We start from the raw sequence: 17612 nt of genomic DNA, 5'->3' as shown, positions 1-17612 counted from the left end.
AGTTTGAAATTTCAAAGTCACTTAAGGTCAAAGGTCATGGTACCAATTAAAAATCCATATGGGACTTCCTATTTACTGATGATAGTAAATATCTCTATCTTTAACCAGTTTCGAGTTGTAGTCCCCTGAATAACCGTGGCCTTGAGTTTGACCTATCAAGGTTAAGGTCATGGTACAAATTAAAACCCCATATGGGACTTCGTATATGTTAATAATAGCAAATATCTATCTGCAACAAGTTTCTAGTTATAGTACCCTGATTATCCGTGATGTTGAGTTTGACCTTTCAGGATCACTCAAGGTCAAAGTTCATGGTGCCAAATGAAAGCCCAGATGGGAGTTCCTGTACGATGATTTTAGTAAATTTCTCAAACTTCAACCGGTTTCAAGTTATAGCCCCCTGAAAATCCGTGATCTTGATTTCGACATTTAAGGGACACTCAATTACCTCCAAAATTTACTCACTTTCTTTTGGGACCAGTGCCCGGATACCCTGAAAGTTTCATGTAATTTCATTCAGCCTTTTTTCTGTAATGTTGCTAACAAAGAAACAAAGAAACTCGACAAAAAACAATACCTCTCCGAACTCCGTCCAGGCGAGGTAATAATACGACCCTGAGAGCTACATGGCTTCATTCCTCTAAAGATTACTGTCTGTCAAATGAAGTTCTGGCCAAGGTAACCAGTTCAATAGCATGAGCCTTCATATGAACCTACAGTGCCCATTGCATTATGCCATCCTGCTATTAGCTGTCTTTGCTCTATGTAATGTTTTCACGCACCATCATCATTTGGTACTTTAAGAAGGATGCCCATATAACCGGGTGACTCAACCATATGGCTATACAAACATCCCTTAAGTACTACAGAAATGCAGTTTCAGTCTGCATTTGATTGGGTTCGCATACAGATGAGCCTGGGGCCTCATCAGCATCACCATCATCATCATCATCATCATAATCATCATCATCCCGGCCTCATTTCCACCCCAAGGCTGGAGTTAGGCAGGGTCCAGAAAGAAAGAAAAGAAAAAAAAAAACCTATCTATCTATCTATATACCTAGGCTGCTTCCCCCAAGGAAAGGGAGGTAGCCGAGACAGGACGACTCACTCTCCATTTACTCATCCATTCAAACACATTCATTCGCATCTTAGCCCCAAAGGGGAGAACGGACAGATCCTCACCGCACCACACCGCACAAGGGTCAACTGGGCAATGCAATCAGTGACATCCGCAGCAGGGCCCGACAGCAGAACTGGTTTACCCCTGCCACATCATAACAGACCCATCCCCTTACCCGCACCTGACCTGACTAGCTGATCAGACCAAATGCGGGAGAATATCCCCTCAGGGCTGCGTCATCACTTATTCATTCACAATTTCTCTCCATTTATTTCTGTCACGCACAGCCACTCTTCCTTGCTCAACAGACATCCCTCTCGCATCCAGCGCTCTCTTCACACTGTCCATCCATCCTATTCGTGGTCTTCCTCTCAGCCTTACACCTCTCACATCAGATCTAGTTATCTTTTTCACCAATCGCTCATTATCCATTCTCTCCATATGCCCAAACCATTGCAACACCCTCTGCTCAACTCTGCCAGCCATCTCCCGAACAACTCCAGTTCTCCTTCGCACTTCATCATTTCGCACCCGATCCATACGCGTCACTCCACACATACTCCTCAGACATCTCATCTCCATTACATTCCAACTTTTCCTCTCTGCTACACCCATATTCCATGTTTCAGCCCCATATAATGCAGTCGGTACCACAACACCCTCATACAGCCTTCTCTTTACATCCATTCTAAGCGAACGACATTTAAACACTTTTTTCATTCCTCCCAGCACCTTTCCTACTTCATTTATTCTAAACTTCACTTCTGCATCTATTCTTCCATCCACAGCAACATGTGACCCTAGATATTTAAAACAATCTACAGCACATCTAGTGCAAGGGCCACCTCACAGGCTTCCCTATGGAAAATAGCTCCCTTGTAACCTAACATAATAAGGTGGCTGTTCATGGCACCAATTTTACCCGTCCCCGCCACAGAGGGGCTTGGAGACGGGTATTGGTTTCACTCGGTTTGTCTGTTTGTTTGTTTGTCTTTCTGTCTGTCTCTCTGTTAACACCTTTTCACAAAAATTACTGGTGCGATTTTGACTAAAATGCAGGGATGATGGGCTATGACCTTCTGATCACCTGATTATATTTTGGACCATATTGGGCCAAGGCCCAGGCTGTATGACCGCAAAATATAAAAAAGGAAAAAAAAGGGGAATGGGTAGGAATCATTTTCTCGTCACAACACCTTTCAAATTCGTCATATCGATATGAAACCAAAACCTAAAGGTTCCTCTTTCAAATCTGCATTATATAACATGCTTCATTACACGAAGGAGGGTCACCCTTAGCGGTTTGGGGGTCAGTGTCAGGTGGGTCGGGCCTAAAATCTCAAATGGGCATAAAATCGTCAGTTTTCACCCGATTTCCTACAAACTTGATGTGTGACATCTTTGACTAGATATCCTGTTGTGTTTATACGTCAGCATTAAAACGACTGCCAGGGACAGGTTTGCTGTGCCTTGGCACCGCTTCTTGCTTTCTATGCATCGACATTTCCTCCACCAGACCTGCCATCTAATGTCACTATATATTTAATGTCCCTTGTTCCTATTCACCTAGCAGTACAAGTGGGAACCTGGATATAACACTGATAACTGTAGGTCGTATTGTGAGATAATCTAACAAATGGTACTCCGTGATTAGTTCCTCCTTTCTCCCTGTTCACGCTGCAGTACTAATGGGGACGTCGATATACCATCGGCGGCTGGGAGTCGTATTCTAGAAGACTGGGGACTAGAAAAAAAATTTAGGAACACTATCAACCTTGGAGCACTTGTGAATTTTGTAGCACTTGTTTATGAGTGATTTTTTTTTTTTTTTTTTTACATTTTACACCTTGACCTTCACATTTGTTTCTTATTTGTTTCTATATTCTGTTCACTTGGTGTAAATTTTAATCCTTCTTCAGCCGATTTCCTGTGCATCAATGACAGAATAAGGAATCCGACAGCTCTACATAAATTCAGTATCACCTCTCCGTTATTAGCATTGAATTCAAGTGTTAATCTCTTGTTATATCTCAGCATTCAAGATGGTGAGATGGCAATCGTTAGCATATTTAAAGTGAACAGAATATAGTATCAAAGTGGTATTTTTTTTTTTACAATAAAGAACAGAGGAAGGAAAAACAAAAGAAAAAAAAATCCATACACCGCATTACGGGTGTCCTCCATTCATAAAAAATCTGTAACATTTGAACTTGAACAGCCTTAGGTTGAGATTTGGGGGGAAACCTCTCTGGGGAAGCGAGTTCCAAAGAGATGCAGTTCGAGGAATAAAAGAATTCTGATAGGCAGAAGTTCTGCAATATGGCAGTGTGACAGTTTAGTCATGAGCGCTATGAGATGCCGAGGGAAGGCGTGGAGAGATGGCACAATGGAAACAACTTCGCCTGAGCATTTGCCATAATATTAACTGCAAAATAATGCAAGGGAAGCAACATTTCATCTTACTTATAGGGGAGGTAGTTCGTTTGTAACAGTAGGGTTATTATTAATTCTAATAGCTTCGTTCTGAATTTTGCCCAGATGTTTTAGTGCAAACTCTCCAAACCCATTCGACAAGGGTGAACAATATTCCAGCTGAGAAAGCACATGACTCTTGTAAATTACTGTATAGCCAACTGGTCGTCAGTGAAGAAGTTACGGACCCAGCAATGACCCAAGTTTCTTTGAAGTGGTTTTAGCAAGTGATCTAACATGAGAGGTGCAGCTGAGCGCACTGTTATGTGAAACACCGAGATTTTGTATTCTTTTAGAGGTAGGAATATTAGTAGCTTTGAAGGCAATATAGGAATCAGGCAATATCTGTCTAATAGTAAACTGCGTGTATTTGGTTTTCCTAGTGATAAATGATACAGTGTTATTTTGTCCTCATTCAGTGATTTATAAAAGTCCTGATTTATGAAGATTGCTGTACTGAATTGTGAGTTATAGATATTAAAATTTGTGAACTGGTGTTTAAGTGTGAATGAACTGTGAAGTGTTGAGTCATCTGCATATGAATGAATGGGGATATGGGTAACAGATAAGAGATCTTTAATATGAATTAAGAAGAAGGATGGAGCCACAACAGATCCTTGTAGCACACCGGTACTAATCAAGTGGAAATTGGTATATACATCATCTGGTTTTACTCTTATCGTCCTGTCGCCGAGAATCGAGGAAATCAGGGGAACAAAAGATGACAGACCATTGCAAGTGAGTTTGGGTTGCCGGGAACGGTGCCACACTCTGTCTAAACCTTTGTCCATGTTGATCAATTGACTGATGAATGGTATGAGCCAGGAAATAGAGCATGGCCTATCAACAACGGATTTTTTGTAGTGAAAACCATATTGTCTATCACTAATTAAGTTGTTGGATTCAAGATGTTTAACAATGTGCTTATTAATTACAATCTCAAATACTTAATCAAGAGAAGATATGATAGCAATTGGTCTGTAATCAGAGGGGTCAGAGGAACTTCCTTTCTTGGGAATTGAGTGGATATTGGCTTCTTTCCAAGAACTGGAGAATGGAAAAGTACGTATGCATACCCTGAATAATTTTGCTAGAACAGGAGCAAGTTCTTGTTAACACTTTTTCAAAACATCTGGAGGAATTCCATCTGGATCTGGAGCTTTGTTGGTTGGTAAATTGTCTAGAATGGATTTTACTTATGAAGTCTGTGTCTTATGTGGAGCAGTGTCGGGAGAGCCAAGTTCTAGTACAGGGACGTCCTGTATGGGAATATACTGGCATTGATGTTCACTTAACCACTCAGGTCATTTATAGTGTCACCATCAGAAGATTTTAGTCGAGGAATGGGTGATGACGTGATAAAGTTATTACTAAATGAATTTAGAGTTGACCAGAATATTCTATTGTCATGAGGATTATTTAATACGGTAGTCTGGATGTTTGGTTGCGACCAAAGTTTGATTTGATGACATTTATTAATACTCTTGCATGGTTTCCAGCAGTTTTAAACTGACTGAGAGATTCAGTTGGTTTTGATTTTAAGTAAAATTTATATATCAAGGCCTTTTGGGTCGTTGCTCTGGCACAATTGCCATCAAACCATTCTGGGAAGTTAGATCTTTTAGTGAACTGTGGACTGGTTTAAGACTGTACAAGTATGGACTTGATGGTAGGTTGCTAAAAGAGTGAGATGTTTTTATGTAAATATTACAGCGTTTGTAAGAGTGGGAAATACTGTGAGTGATTGGTTTCCCGTGAGAGTGGGGCTGCGGCAAGGATGTGTGATGTCGCCTTGGTTGTTTAACATTTGTATGGACTGTGTTGTAAGGGAGGTGAATGCAAGAGTGTTAGGTGGAGGCTTGGGTCTGGTGAATGATGGTAGAGAATGGAATCTGAATCAGCTGCTGTTTGCGAATAATACTGCACTGGTGGCTGATTCAGAGGAGATGTTGAGACAGTTGGTAGAGGAGTTTGGAAAGGTTTGTGAAAAGAGGAAATTGAGAGTAAATGAGAAAAAGAGTAAAGTGATGAAGTGTACGAGGTTGGTAGATGACAGAAGGATGAATATAGTTTTGAATGGTGAGTTGCTTGAGGAGGTAGTGTATTATAAGTATTTAGGGTCACATGTTGCTGTGGATGGAAGAGTAGATGCAGAAGTGAAGTTTAGAATGAATAAAGTAGGAAAGGTGCTGGGGGGAATGAAAAAGTGTTTAGATGTCGTTCACTTAGAATAGATGTAAGGAGAAGGCTGTATGAAGGTGTTGTGGTACCGGCTACGTTATGTGTGGCTAAAACATGGAATATAGGTTTAGCAAAGAGGAAAAGTTTGAGTATATATATATATATATATATATATATATATATATATATATATATATATACCTAGGCTGCTTCCCCCAAGGAAAGGGAGGTAGCCGAGACAGGACGACACACTCCCCATTTACTCATCCATTCAAACATATTCATTCGCATCTTAGCCCCAAAGGGGAGAAGGGACAGATCCTCACCGCACCACACTGCACAAGGGTCAACTGCGCAATGCAATCAGTGACATCCGCAGCAGGGCCCGACAGCAGAACTGGTTTACCCCTGCCACATCATAACAGATCCATCCCCTTACCTGCACCTGACCTGACTAGCTGATCAGACCAAATGTGGGAGAATATCCCCTCAGCGCTGCGTCATCACTTATTCCTTCACAATTTCTCTCCATTTATTTCTGTCACGCACAGCCACTCTTCCTTGCTCAACAGACATCCCTCTCGCATCCAGCGCTCTCTTCACACTGTCCATCCATCCTATTCGTGGTCTTCCTCTCAGCCTTACACCTCTCACATCAGATCTAGTTATCTTTTTCACCAATCGCTCATTATCCATTCTCTCCATATGCCCAAACCATCGCAACACCCTCTGCTCAACTCTACCAGCCATCTCCCGAACAACTCCAGTTCTTCTTCGCACTTCATCATTTCGCACTCTATCCATACGCGTCACTCCACACATACGCCTCAGACACCTCATCTCCATTACATTCAAACTTTTCCTCTCTGCTACACCCATATTCCATGTTTCAGCCCCATATAATGCAGTCGGTACCACAACACCCTCATATAGCCTTCTCTTTACATCCATTCTAAGCGAACGACATCTAAACACTTTTTTCATTCCTCCCAGCACCTTTCCTACTTCATTAATTCTAAACTTCACTTCTGCATCTATTCTTCCATCCACAGCAACATGTGACCCTAAATATTTAAAACACTCTACCTCCTCAAGCAACTCGCCATTCAAAACTATATTCATCCCCCTACCATCTACCAACCTCGTACACTTCATCACTTTACTCTTATTCTCATTTACTTTCAATTTCCTCCTTTCACACACCCTTCCAATATATTATATATATATATATATATATATATATATATATATATATATATATATATATATATATATATATATATATATATATATATATATATACAGCTCTACAGTCTTTTCATAGCACTTCATCGCAACTAATGTCATGTTCTCATGTTAACCTATTGCTACTCGGCCTTCAAGGTGGAGAGACGGCAATATTACAGCATGTTAAAGTGGAAGCAGCATAATGGCTGGGGGGGGGGAACTCCTCACGAAAGGTATATGGTAGACGATATGAGGGAGGGCCACCCAGAAGTACAATTCGGAACAACGGTTTAACATAGAGCGTTAGAGATGTTATCCTTTGGGAAGTTTGAGACTTAGTAATGTGATTAATTGTTAGTGAACTCACCAGGAAAGCGGAGATAGGACAGAGGGGTGGTGGACAGGGGGCCGGTGACTTGTACATAGCGGTGGGGGGCCGTGTCGTTCGAGGTCGCTGCTACTTTATTATCTGTGGGAAGAAGTGCAGTAAGAGAGAGAAGAGAGACAGTTGGGGAGGGAAGGGGGCGGCAGTGGGGGAGGGGAGGCGTGGGGACTTGGGAGATGGGAGAAAGCAGTGGGATAGGAAGGAGGGGCAGAGGGGGAAAGGATGAGGGTAGTGGGGCATAGAAGGGGGTTAGTGGGGCACGGGATTCGGCAGGGGGTAAGGAGAGGAGAGGTAACGGTAGTGGATGATGGAAAAGGAGTAGTGGTGAACAGAAAAGGGGTAGTGGAGATGAGAGGAAGGGTAGTGGGAGACAGAAGAGAGGTAGTGAGTGATAGCGGAGAGGATTTTTTTTTTTTATGCGAGAAAGAAAGAACCAAAGGTCAGGGGCACGCAAACCGTTCCTTCCAAGAAAAAAAACAAAAAAACAATACAAACGAGAGCCAAATTCAAGATCCGCTAATTTCGAGATTCCTGGACACAATGCGTTTGAAAGACTGGAGGTCATAGGAAGTAGGAAATACAGACAGAGGGAGACAGTTCCAGAGTTGACTTGTTGCATAAATGAAGGGCTGGGAGTAACGCTTAACTCTTGCATTACAGAGTTAGACAGAAAAGGGGTGAGAGTTTGTTGCTAGACGGGTGCTACGCACCCGTCGTAGAGGGGAAGGGATGTTAGCAGACAGTCCAGAGGAGCAGTGACCATTGAAGTAGCGATAGAAAAGAGATTAACAGGCAACAGTGTGGGGAAGAGACAGAGGTTGAAGGAAGCCAATAAGAGGAAGAGAGTTAATGAGACGAAAAGCCTTTGACTCCACCCTATTGAGAAGAGCTGTATGTGGGGAGCCTCCCCACACATGAGAGTTGTACTTTACACAGGGGCGAAAAAAACCCGTGTATAAACAACTGTGCAGGGGTAAAGAAGGACCGAAGTCGGCATAGCACACCCAAGCATTTGGATCTGGGGAAGCGGAGGGGGTTAGTTGAAGACAGGTGGTGGAGAAGGGATGGGAAGGCAAGGAAAGGGGGTGGGGAGAAGGAATGGGAATGGAAGGGAAAAGGGATAGAAGGAATGGGAATGGCGAATAGATGGGTGGATTGATGCATGGATGAAAGGGAACAAACAGGTAAAGAAGGAGAGGGAGGTGTAGGGGAGGGAGGGGATAGATGGAAGGGTGGGGAGTGGATGAAGGAAAGGCGAGAGGAGGTACCAGGAATGAGTGAATTGAAGGACGGAGAAGAGAGAATGGAGGGTAAAGGCGGGAGGAAAGGGATAAGAACCAGAAGTGAGGGATAAAATGGAGAAGATAAGGATTTTGGGGGAGAGAGGGGTGAAGGAGAGGAAAACAAAAGGAATAATGGAGGAAAAAGAAGAGAAAGAGATGAGAGGTGAGGGAGAAGTGAATCAGTGATTAGTTTTATAAGGAATGGGAGATGGTAGGAAGGGAAGGGATGGGGAGAAAGAAAGGGGAAAAAGGTATATAATGGGACTGGGATGGAAGAGCTAGGGAGAGACGTGTGGAACGTTTGGCAGAAGATGGCGAGAAAAAAAAAAAAAGATCGTTGGAAATGAAGTGCATCCCTCTCACACTAAACCACACTTCTTCATTTAATTTACCTCACTTACAACACACTCTGCCCTCACTATCATACAGCACCTTCACACCGTAACACACTCAACCTCATACACCTTAGTGTCACAGCACAATCTGCCCTCACTGGAATACAGCCTTTTACACCACAGCGCAAACACTTACCTCATGCATCTAGCTGACAATTCAGACAGGTCTTCAACATGACAAGAGATCTCTGGGAGGGTCCAGCTGAAATGACGAATTCCTGCAGCCCTTCCTTACAAGCTCTCATCATATATATATATATATATATATATATATATATATATATATATATATATATATATATATATATATATATATATATATATATATATTATTATTGCAAGAAAGAAGGAAATAAAGGCCAGGACCCCGCATGATTGCTTGTTTATACGTTGTTAATGCATTCTTTATACATTGTTACATAGCCTATGATTTCATCATCCTTTGTGTAATTTTAACGCACAGTATGCTGCATGTTTGATCACGAACGTGTTCTGCCTCAGTCCCCCCCTTCTACCGTTATAGTAGAGTAAGTCGTCCTTTCTGTTGTTCAGAGCGGGATTGTCAACTCTTTGTCCCCATGGCTTCATTTGCGCGTCCTTCTTACAAGTTGTATCAAGCTCTGCTGGCCCCTATATAATGAGCTCAGTCTCTGCATCATTGCCACTTAGATCTGCTCCTCATTTTGTTCACATCTCTGTCCTCCCCTGTACAGTTATTATTGAGTGCTCAGGAAGTCTCCAATTATCTAGCAGCTGTGTAATTTGAGTATAACTGTTGTTGCATTTTTTCTTGTACTGTGTAGCATAAGTTTAATTTGTAGGCCTAGTGAAGTTTTTGTAATTTATGTAAAGGTTCTTTATGTCAGTCATCATTAATAATATTTTGTATCTGTAATAATTTATCTTGCATTAACTGAGCATTACCCAGTGTATTTTCATTTTATCAGGGCTGACTTAGATAAATTTACTCTTGCTAATTTCGTGTTAATAGAGGCTATTGCAGTTAACCATATATTTAACCTGTGTTTTGCCATTACATTATCCTTATGAGTCCTGAATGTTTTGTTGTTAGTTTGAGCATTAAACTTTAACTTGTAATTTTACCTAACTCTTTGTTTTGAACCTGGAACTTTACGGGACAGTAGTGATTTTTAGTATTCTCACTTAAAGTGTACATTATCTTTCTCTGTTCCGTAACATAAATTTGGTGACCTCATATCAGGATATTCAGGATATTATCATAAGGATATTGCTTGATATTTTGTGACTGTTACTTATTCATGATGTCTACTATTACTACACTTGATGAAGCCAAAGATTTTTTGTCAAATGTGCAAACAGTGTGTGATGTAGAAAACAGAACAAAGAATGAACTTAAGCTTGTTGCTCAACAATTGGGAATTGCTGTTCGCTCTCATCATTCTAAAGATCAAATTGTTGACATGATTAATGAAAGCTTGTTTAATGTAACTCCTCCAAATGAGCAAACGCAGATTGAATTAGCTAAGTTACAGCTAGCCCTGCAGGAGGCTCGTGTGAAGGAAGGTGAATTTCAAGCACGTGCTAAGGAGGCTGATGTTAAGGAGGCTGAGTTTCACGCACAAGTTGAACTTGCTAGGATTCAGGCAGACCATGAGTATCGCATGAAACAAGGTGGAACTGGATCATCTAGCTCTGATGATTTTGATGTGGCTAAAAATGTTAAACTTGTCCCTCCTTTTAATGAATCTGATTTAACAAAGTATTTTCAGTTGTTTGAGAGGGTAGCTACAGGTTTTAATTGGCCCAAAGAGTATTGGCCAGTACTCCTTCAAACTGTTCTCACCTGTAAAGCTCAAGTAACTTATGCATCTTTGCCTCAGGATCAATGTGATAATTATGATGTAGTTAAGAGCTTGGTTCTTAAGGCCTATGAGCTTGTTCCTGAAGCTTATAGAGTAAAATTTAGGACAACTTACAAGCAAGATAAGCAATCCCATGTTGAGTATGCAAAAATCAAAGAAGATCTGTTAGAGCAGTGGTTAAATTCTAAGAATGTGGATTCTGATTTTGGTAAATTTAAGCAGATGATTTTGCTGGAGGATTTCAAAAGGTGTATTAGTAAAGATGTAAGCCTATATCTTGATGAGAAAAGAATAGATAATTTGTCTGATGCTGCAGTTTTAGCTGATGAATATGTTCTCACTCACAAGAGATATTCTAAAGAAAAAGGGAAAGCTGAGAGTAAGTACGTTGCCTCTACTCAGAGTACAGGTAACAGGAAAGAGAATAAAGATGATGTTTCTCAGGAAGTAAATACCAGCTTCACCTCTAGATTTCAGAAAAGTAAATGTACTTATTGTAGTAAGCTTGGTCATACTACGGAGAAATGTTTCAGGAGACAGCGTGATGTGAACAAAAAGGAGTCTTTAAATATTCAGTCAGTTTGTCTAGTGTCCACTCTTGAGAGTTCCCAGAATTCTTTAACTGAGTTAACTGAACCTGCTTTGAGGGGTTACTTAAATTCTCATGATGGAGCTCCTCTTTTGAGCAGTAACGTGGGTGACACTCTCAAGAGTTCATGTGCTAATTTCCTGTCTGTTGGTTTTGTCAGTCCTCTGGACAGTAATGACAGAAAATCGGTTAAAATATATCGTGTTACAGGTGCTTGGCAATCCCTTATGCTGACCAGTGTTCTAGGCTCTAATGTTAATTCCTCTGATGAAACTGTAATCTTACAAGGTGTAGGGAATAATTACTTCTCTGTCCCTCTGTGCAGAGTGAATTTAGAGTCTGGTTTTGTTAATGGTTCCGTTATGGTTGGGTTGGTTGAGACACTCCCAATGTCAGGTGTAACTTTTTTACTTGGAAATGATATTGGTGGAAGTCAAGTGTGTCCAGCTCCTCAGTTGTCTAGTGAGCCAGTGGCTGCGTCCCAGGATTGTGATGTCCCTGATGTGTTCCCTGCATGTGCTGTCACTAGGGCTAAGTCTAAAGTTACTGGTGATTTAGAGGATAATGATGATGATGTTATCCTAGCTGACACTTTTCTTGCTAATTTGGACCACTCACCAGATGAGGCAGTACCCCGTAGTGTTGATAATTTGTCTCGTCAAGAGTTGGTTGAGTTGCAGGTTGCTGACCCTGAGTTGAAAGGTCTAGCTAACTCTGCTTGCAGTGAGGAAGAGTCAGCTGGTGCTTCTACTTGTTATTATATAAAGTCAGGAGTACTTATGAGGAAGTGGAGACCCGCAACAGCATCAGCCGACTGTGAATGGGAGGTTGTACATCAAGTTGTCATCCCTCGTGTTTGTAGGCAGGATATCATTAGAGTGGCTCATGATTCCAGTTTGGCAGGACACCTTGGAGTGAGGAAGACTGTGGCATGCATTTTGAAACACTTCTACTGGCCAGGTATCTTCAGGGATGTTTCCTGGTATTGTAAGTCTTGTCACACCTGTCAAGTTGTGGGGAAGTGTAATCAGACCGAAAAGGTTGCACCTCTAGTTCCCATTCCTCCTTTTGAGGCGCCTTTCACCCGTGTGTTGGTGGATATTGTGGGCACTCTTCCTAAGACTTCTTCAGGATTTTCTTATGTGTTGACCCTGATTGATATGGCTACTCGTTATCCTGAAGCCATTCCACTTAGAAATATCTCAGGAAAGAACGTGGTTAAGGAAATGCTAGGGTTCTTCACAAAGTTTGGTCTGCCCAAGGAGGTACAGTCAGACCGGGGAAGTAATTTCATGTCGAATGTTTTCAAGCAGTCTCTGAAAGAGTTGGGCATCACCCAGATCACGTCTTCAGCTTACCATCCCCAGACACAAGGAGCGTTGGAGAGATATCATCAAATACTCAAATCGATGCTCAAGAAATACTGTTTGGAACATCAGAAAGACTGGGATAAAGGCCTTCCATTCGTTGTATTTGCTGCAAGAGAATTTCCAAATGAATCACTGGGCTTCTCACCTTTTGAACTACTGTTTGGCCATGAAGTAAGAGGACCCCTTAAGTTACTCAAGGAATGCTGGCTGTCGGAGGAAGATGACGTCAACCTGCTGGAGTATGTGATGAAGTTCAAAGAACGGCTGTCCACTGCTTTACAGCTGGCGAGAGAGAATTTAGGAGCTGCTCAGGAGAAGATGAAGACTTGGTATGATAAGAAGTCCAGGTTACGCCACTTTCAGCCAGGAGATCAGGTTTTGATTCTGCTACCGGTTCATGGGCAACCTCTTCAAGGCAAGTTTAGTGGTCCTTATTTCGTGGAGAAGAAACTCAGTGATGTCAACTATGTCATCACCTCACCAGATCGTAGAAAGAACAAGCAACTATGTCACATCAACATGCTAAAGTTATATCACAGGCGGGACGAAAATAATCCAGTCTGCACTGTAGCTGTTCCACCCGAGTCTGCAAGTGAAGCTCTCCCATGCAGTATGAGCCTGAGTGATAGTTTGGGGAAGAATCCTGATATCATGAATGATCTCCAGACTAAGCTTTCTCATCTACCTCCTAAGGAAAGGCAGGAGTTTTCGGCATTACTGCAGGAGTACCCGGAAGTGTTCCGTGCTATTCCAGGAAGAACCACAGTGTTGATGCATGATGTCGATGTTGGAGACGCAAAGCCAATTAAACTGCCTCCTTACCGTGTGAACCCAGTGAAAGTTCCTCTCATCGAGAAGGAGCTACCTGTTGGACCACAAGATGATTGAGCCCTGTCAGAGCGAGTGGAGTTCTCCTGTCACTCTAGTCCCTAAGCCAGGTGGGTCACAGTGGCTTTGCATTGACTACAGACGTGTTAATCAGATAACCCAAACAGACACTTACCCTCTCCCTCGCGTGGAAGATTGCATAGACAAGATCAGAAAGGCTAGGTACATAAGTAAGTTTGATTTGTTAAAGGGATACTGGCAAGTACCTATGACTGAACGTGCTAGGGAGATCTCATGTTTTGTAACACTAGGAAAGACTTTTGCATGTTCCGTAATGCCATATGGTATGAAGAATGCACCAGCCACATTTCAGAAGCTCATGAATGTTGTAACAGAGGGTTTGGCAGGGTGTGTTGTTTATATTGATGATGTATTAATCTTCAGTGACAACTGGAAAGATCACCTATGCCATGTCAGTAAATTTCTTGAGCATTTGGTTCATGCTAATCTTGTAGCTAATTTATCAAAGTGTGAGTTTGGTCAAGCTAAAGTTCAGTACCTTGGGCACGTAATTGGTGAGGGACATGTTGCACCAGCAGCAGCTAAGGTTCAGGTTATAAGTGATCTTCCCAGACCTAAAAGTAGGAAAGAGCTACAAAGATTTTTGGGAATGGTAGGTTATTACCGGAGATTTGTTCTTAACTTTTCTATTCTTGTATCACCACTTACAGACCTGCTGAAAAAGGGAGTTAAATTTGTCTGGACCGATAGCTGTAAATCCTCTTTCAAAAAACTTAAAGCTATTCTATTAAGTCAGCCAGTGCTCGCTACTCCAAATTTTGCTAAGCCTTTTAAGATGGCTGTTGATGCAAGTGATACAGGAGCTGGGGCTGTTTTGCTGCAAGAGGATGATCAGGGTATTGAACACCCTATATCTTATTACAGTAAGAAGTTCACTCCACCTCAAAAGAACTACTCAACTATTGAGAAAGAGCTTTTGGCCTTGATTTTGGGTTTACAGCATTTTTCATTTTATTTGTGTTCTGGTTTTGACCCCATAGTCATTTATACCGATCATAACCCACTGAAATTCCTTAGTAAGTTTAAAGATGAAAATCAGAGATTGACAAGATGGAGTCTACTTCTTCAGGAGTATTCATTAGACATACAACATGTCAAGGGGAAAGAAAATGTCATTGCAGATTGCTTATCTAGACTTTAGACAGATTGTTTTAGAGTAATAAGAAATTTCCTTTGTAAATTTCTTTTTCTTTGTGGGGAGGTGTTACATAGCCTATGATTTCATCATCCTTTGTGTAATTTTAACGCACAGTATGCTGCATGTTTGATCACGAGCGTGTTCTGCCTCAGTCCCCCCCTTCTACCGTTATAGTAGAGTAAGTCGTCCTTTCTGTTGTTCAGAGCGGGATTGTCAACTCTTTGTCCCCATGGCTTCATTTGCGCGTTCTTCTTACAAGTTGTATCAAGCTCTGCTGGCCCCTATATAATGAGCTCAGTCTCTGCATCATTGCCACTTAGATCTGCTCCTCATTTTGTTCACATCTCTGTCCTCCCCTGTACAGTTATTATTGAGTGCTCAGGAAGTCTCCAACCATCTAGCAGCTGTGTAATTTGAGTATAACTGTTGTTGCATTTTTTCTTGTACTGTGTAGCATAAGTTTAATTTGTAGGCCTAGTGAAGTTTTTGTAATTTATGTAAAGGTTCTTTACGTCAGTCATCATTAATAATGTTTTTTATCTGTAATAATTTATCTTGCATTAACTGAGCATTACCCAGTGTATTTTCATTTTATCAGGGCTGACTTAGATAAATTTACTCTTGCTAATTTCGTGTTAATAGAGGCTGTTGCAGTTAACCATATATTTAACCTGTGTTTTGCCATTACATTATCCTTATGAGTCCTGAATGTTTTGTTGTTAGTTTGAGCATTAAACTTTAACTTGTAATTTTACCTAACTCTTTGTTTTGAACCTGGAACTTTACGGGACAGTAGTGATTTTTAGTATTCTCACTTAAAGTGTACATTATCTTTCTCTGTTCCGTAACAACATTTACATACGCTCATATCTGTACTGTACAACAACCAAACAATGCAGAATTGAATTCGTGTTAATGCCTATGTGATAAAAGAAGAAAACCAGTGTCTGTCATAACAGTTAAGTGCTATGAAGATTTACTTATCCTGTACACTAGTTAAGACCCTGTGTAAATAAATGTATAAATGGGCCTAGGGACACAAGAAAAGGCAAAAGTATAGGAACGTATTATTAAAGCAAAACGCGAAGCCACTAATTTTTAGAAGCTGACAAGCACCTCAACATATTTGTCACTGATTGTAAGTACAGGACAAAGTGTGATGTATATAACTAGAGACCAAGCTGCAATGTACTGTACTAGTATACTTCAATAACATTGATCCGATTATAACCGAACTTGGTGAAAAGGTTGAGGGCCAGTCAATGAGCTGAGCGGCTGATTCTTAGAAAACTAGGTCAAACGTTCAAGTCCCATGGCAAGGTCAATTTAACTTTCGATTGGATTTTGACAGGACCCAGCTGGAAGTTGAGAGTATGGCAAGAATGACGGGTTTTGATTTTGAGAAAAATCAGTCAAAAGTGAAGGTCAGATAGCAAGGACTGATGTAACTAGGATAGTCGTGATCTAATCTGGACTAGAGATGATGAATGGGTTGAGGGTTAGGTAAGGGGCTGACCTATGATTTTTTAATGCAATAGGTCAATGATTAAGGTCCCATGAGAAGGTCAGTTTAAACAGTTTTTATCAGCTTTAGGCCAAATTTAGTAAGAGGGCTCAGGGTAAGGCAAGAATGAAAGGATTCGAGTTGGTAATACCTATAGACCAATGATACCGACAAACAGCAAAAGGTCGAACTGTGCCTGTTAAAATGTATTAGAGTTTACTACATATTTGTCAACATCTATGGCTTTTTGCCATCTCATACTTAATATAAACTGTTCCTCCGGCCGTATTATAAAAACTGAGTTTGTCAAAATGTTAGCAAGCCCGTTTTTGACGGCCATTTATAATATAGCTGCAAAGTTTACATGTTATCAACCAACATCAAACACTACACTGAATGGTCAGGAATGATACAGCATGGTCAAACATGTTCTATCATCATCACGTCCTTCTGAGATCACTGTGAAATATTAAGACTGTGAAATATTAAGACACCTCAGTGCTCTCATCTTTAATAACAAACCCCAATAACTTACGTAGGAGAAGTATGGAAGAGGAGTTGGCATATCTTGAGACTTCGTTGATTTTTCTTCTGGCCTCTTCTCTCACTGTTTGAGGCATGGAACTGGTTATGATAGTCGTTGTGGTAGTTGTGGTGGTTGTGGTAGTGGTCGTTGTTATACGTTCTGAAAAATTTAAGCAAGATAATTATTGTTTTTGTGATGGTGGTGGATAGTGGTAGTGGAGGCAATCGTGGCAGATGTGGTGGTGGCTATGGTGGTAGTTGTGGTGGCTGTTGTGTTATACTCGTACGTTCTGAGAAAAAAAAATCACCAAATGAATTACTGATGAGGGGATAGCTGTTGTGGCGGTAGTGGTGGCTGTGACAGTGATGCTGGTTAGCTGTACTAGTGGTGACTGAGTTAGTAGTGATGGCTGCTGTGTAGTTGTTGTGACGGCAGTAGTGGTTGTTGTAGCAGTGATAGTGAGTGATAGCAGATTGGGGGATGGTGGAGATAGCCGTGGTGCGATGGTAGTTATTGAGGTTGAGTCGTACAGTCTGAAAAAGTTAAGCAAAAGATTTAGTGTTGTGGTGGTAGTTTTAGTGTGGCTGTGTTGAGTGTGCAAGTATTGGTGATCCATACTGAAAGATCTGAAATGGCTAGATATCAGAGTCATGTAAATCCTAGGAT

The 17612-nt window shown here is 41.2% G+C and overlaps 1 protein-coding gene across 1 annotated transcript in view; it reads right to left on the bottom strand.

Annotated features, from left to right (window-relative positions):
- The window catches only part of LOC145391002 (limbic system-associated membrane protein-like), a 51514-nt gene that overhangs the window by 7597 nt on the left and 26305 nt on the right, over nucleotides 1-17612 (bottom strand). Inside the window, exon 9 of the mRNA XM_080265734.1 lies at nucleotides 17029-17105. Coding sequence (XP_080121860.1) covers nucleotides 17029-17105 — 77 coding nt within the window. The remainder of the gene's footprint in view (nucleotides 1-17028; nucleotides 17106-17612) is intronic.

This window comes from Coenobita brevimanus, chromosome 16, assembly GCF_032717465.1.
Source record: "Coenobita brevimanus isolate Jiangsu-jjx chromosome 16, ASM3271746v2, whole genome shotgun sequence".
NCBI lineage: Eukaryota > Metazoa > Arthropoda > Malacostraca > Decapoda > Coenobitidae > Coenobita > Coenobita brevimanus.
The sequence above is the reverse complement of the archived record's forward strand: the minus strand, read 5'-3'. Positions and strand labels throughout refer to the sequence as shown.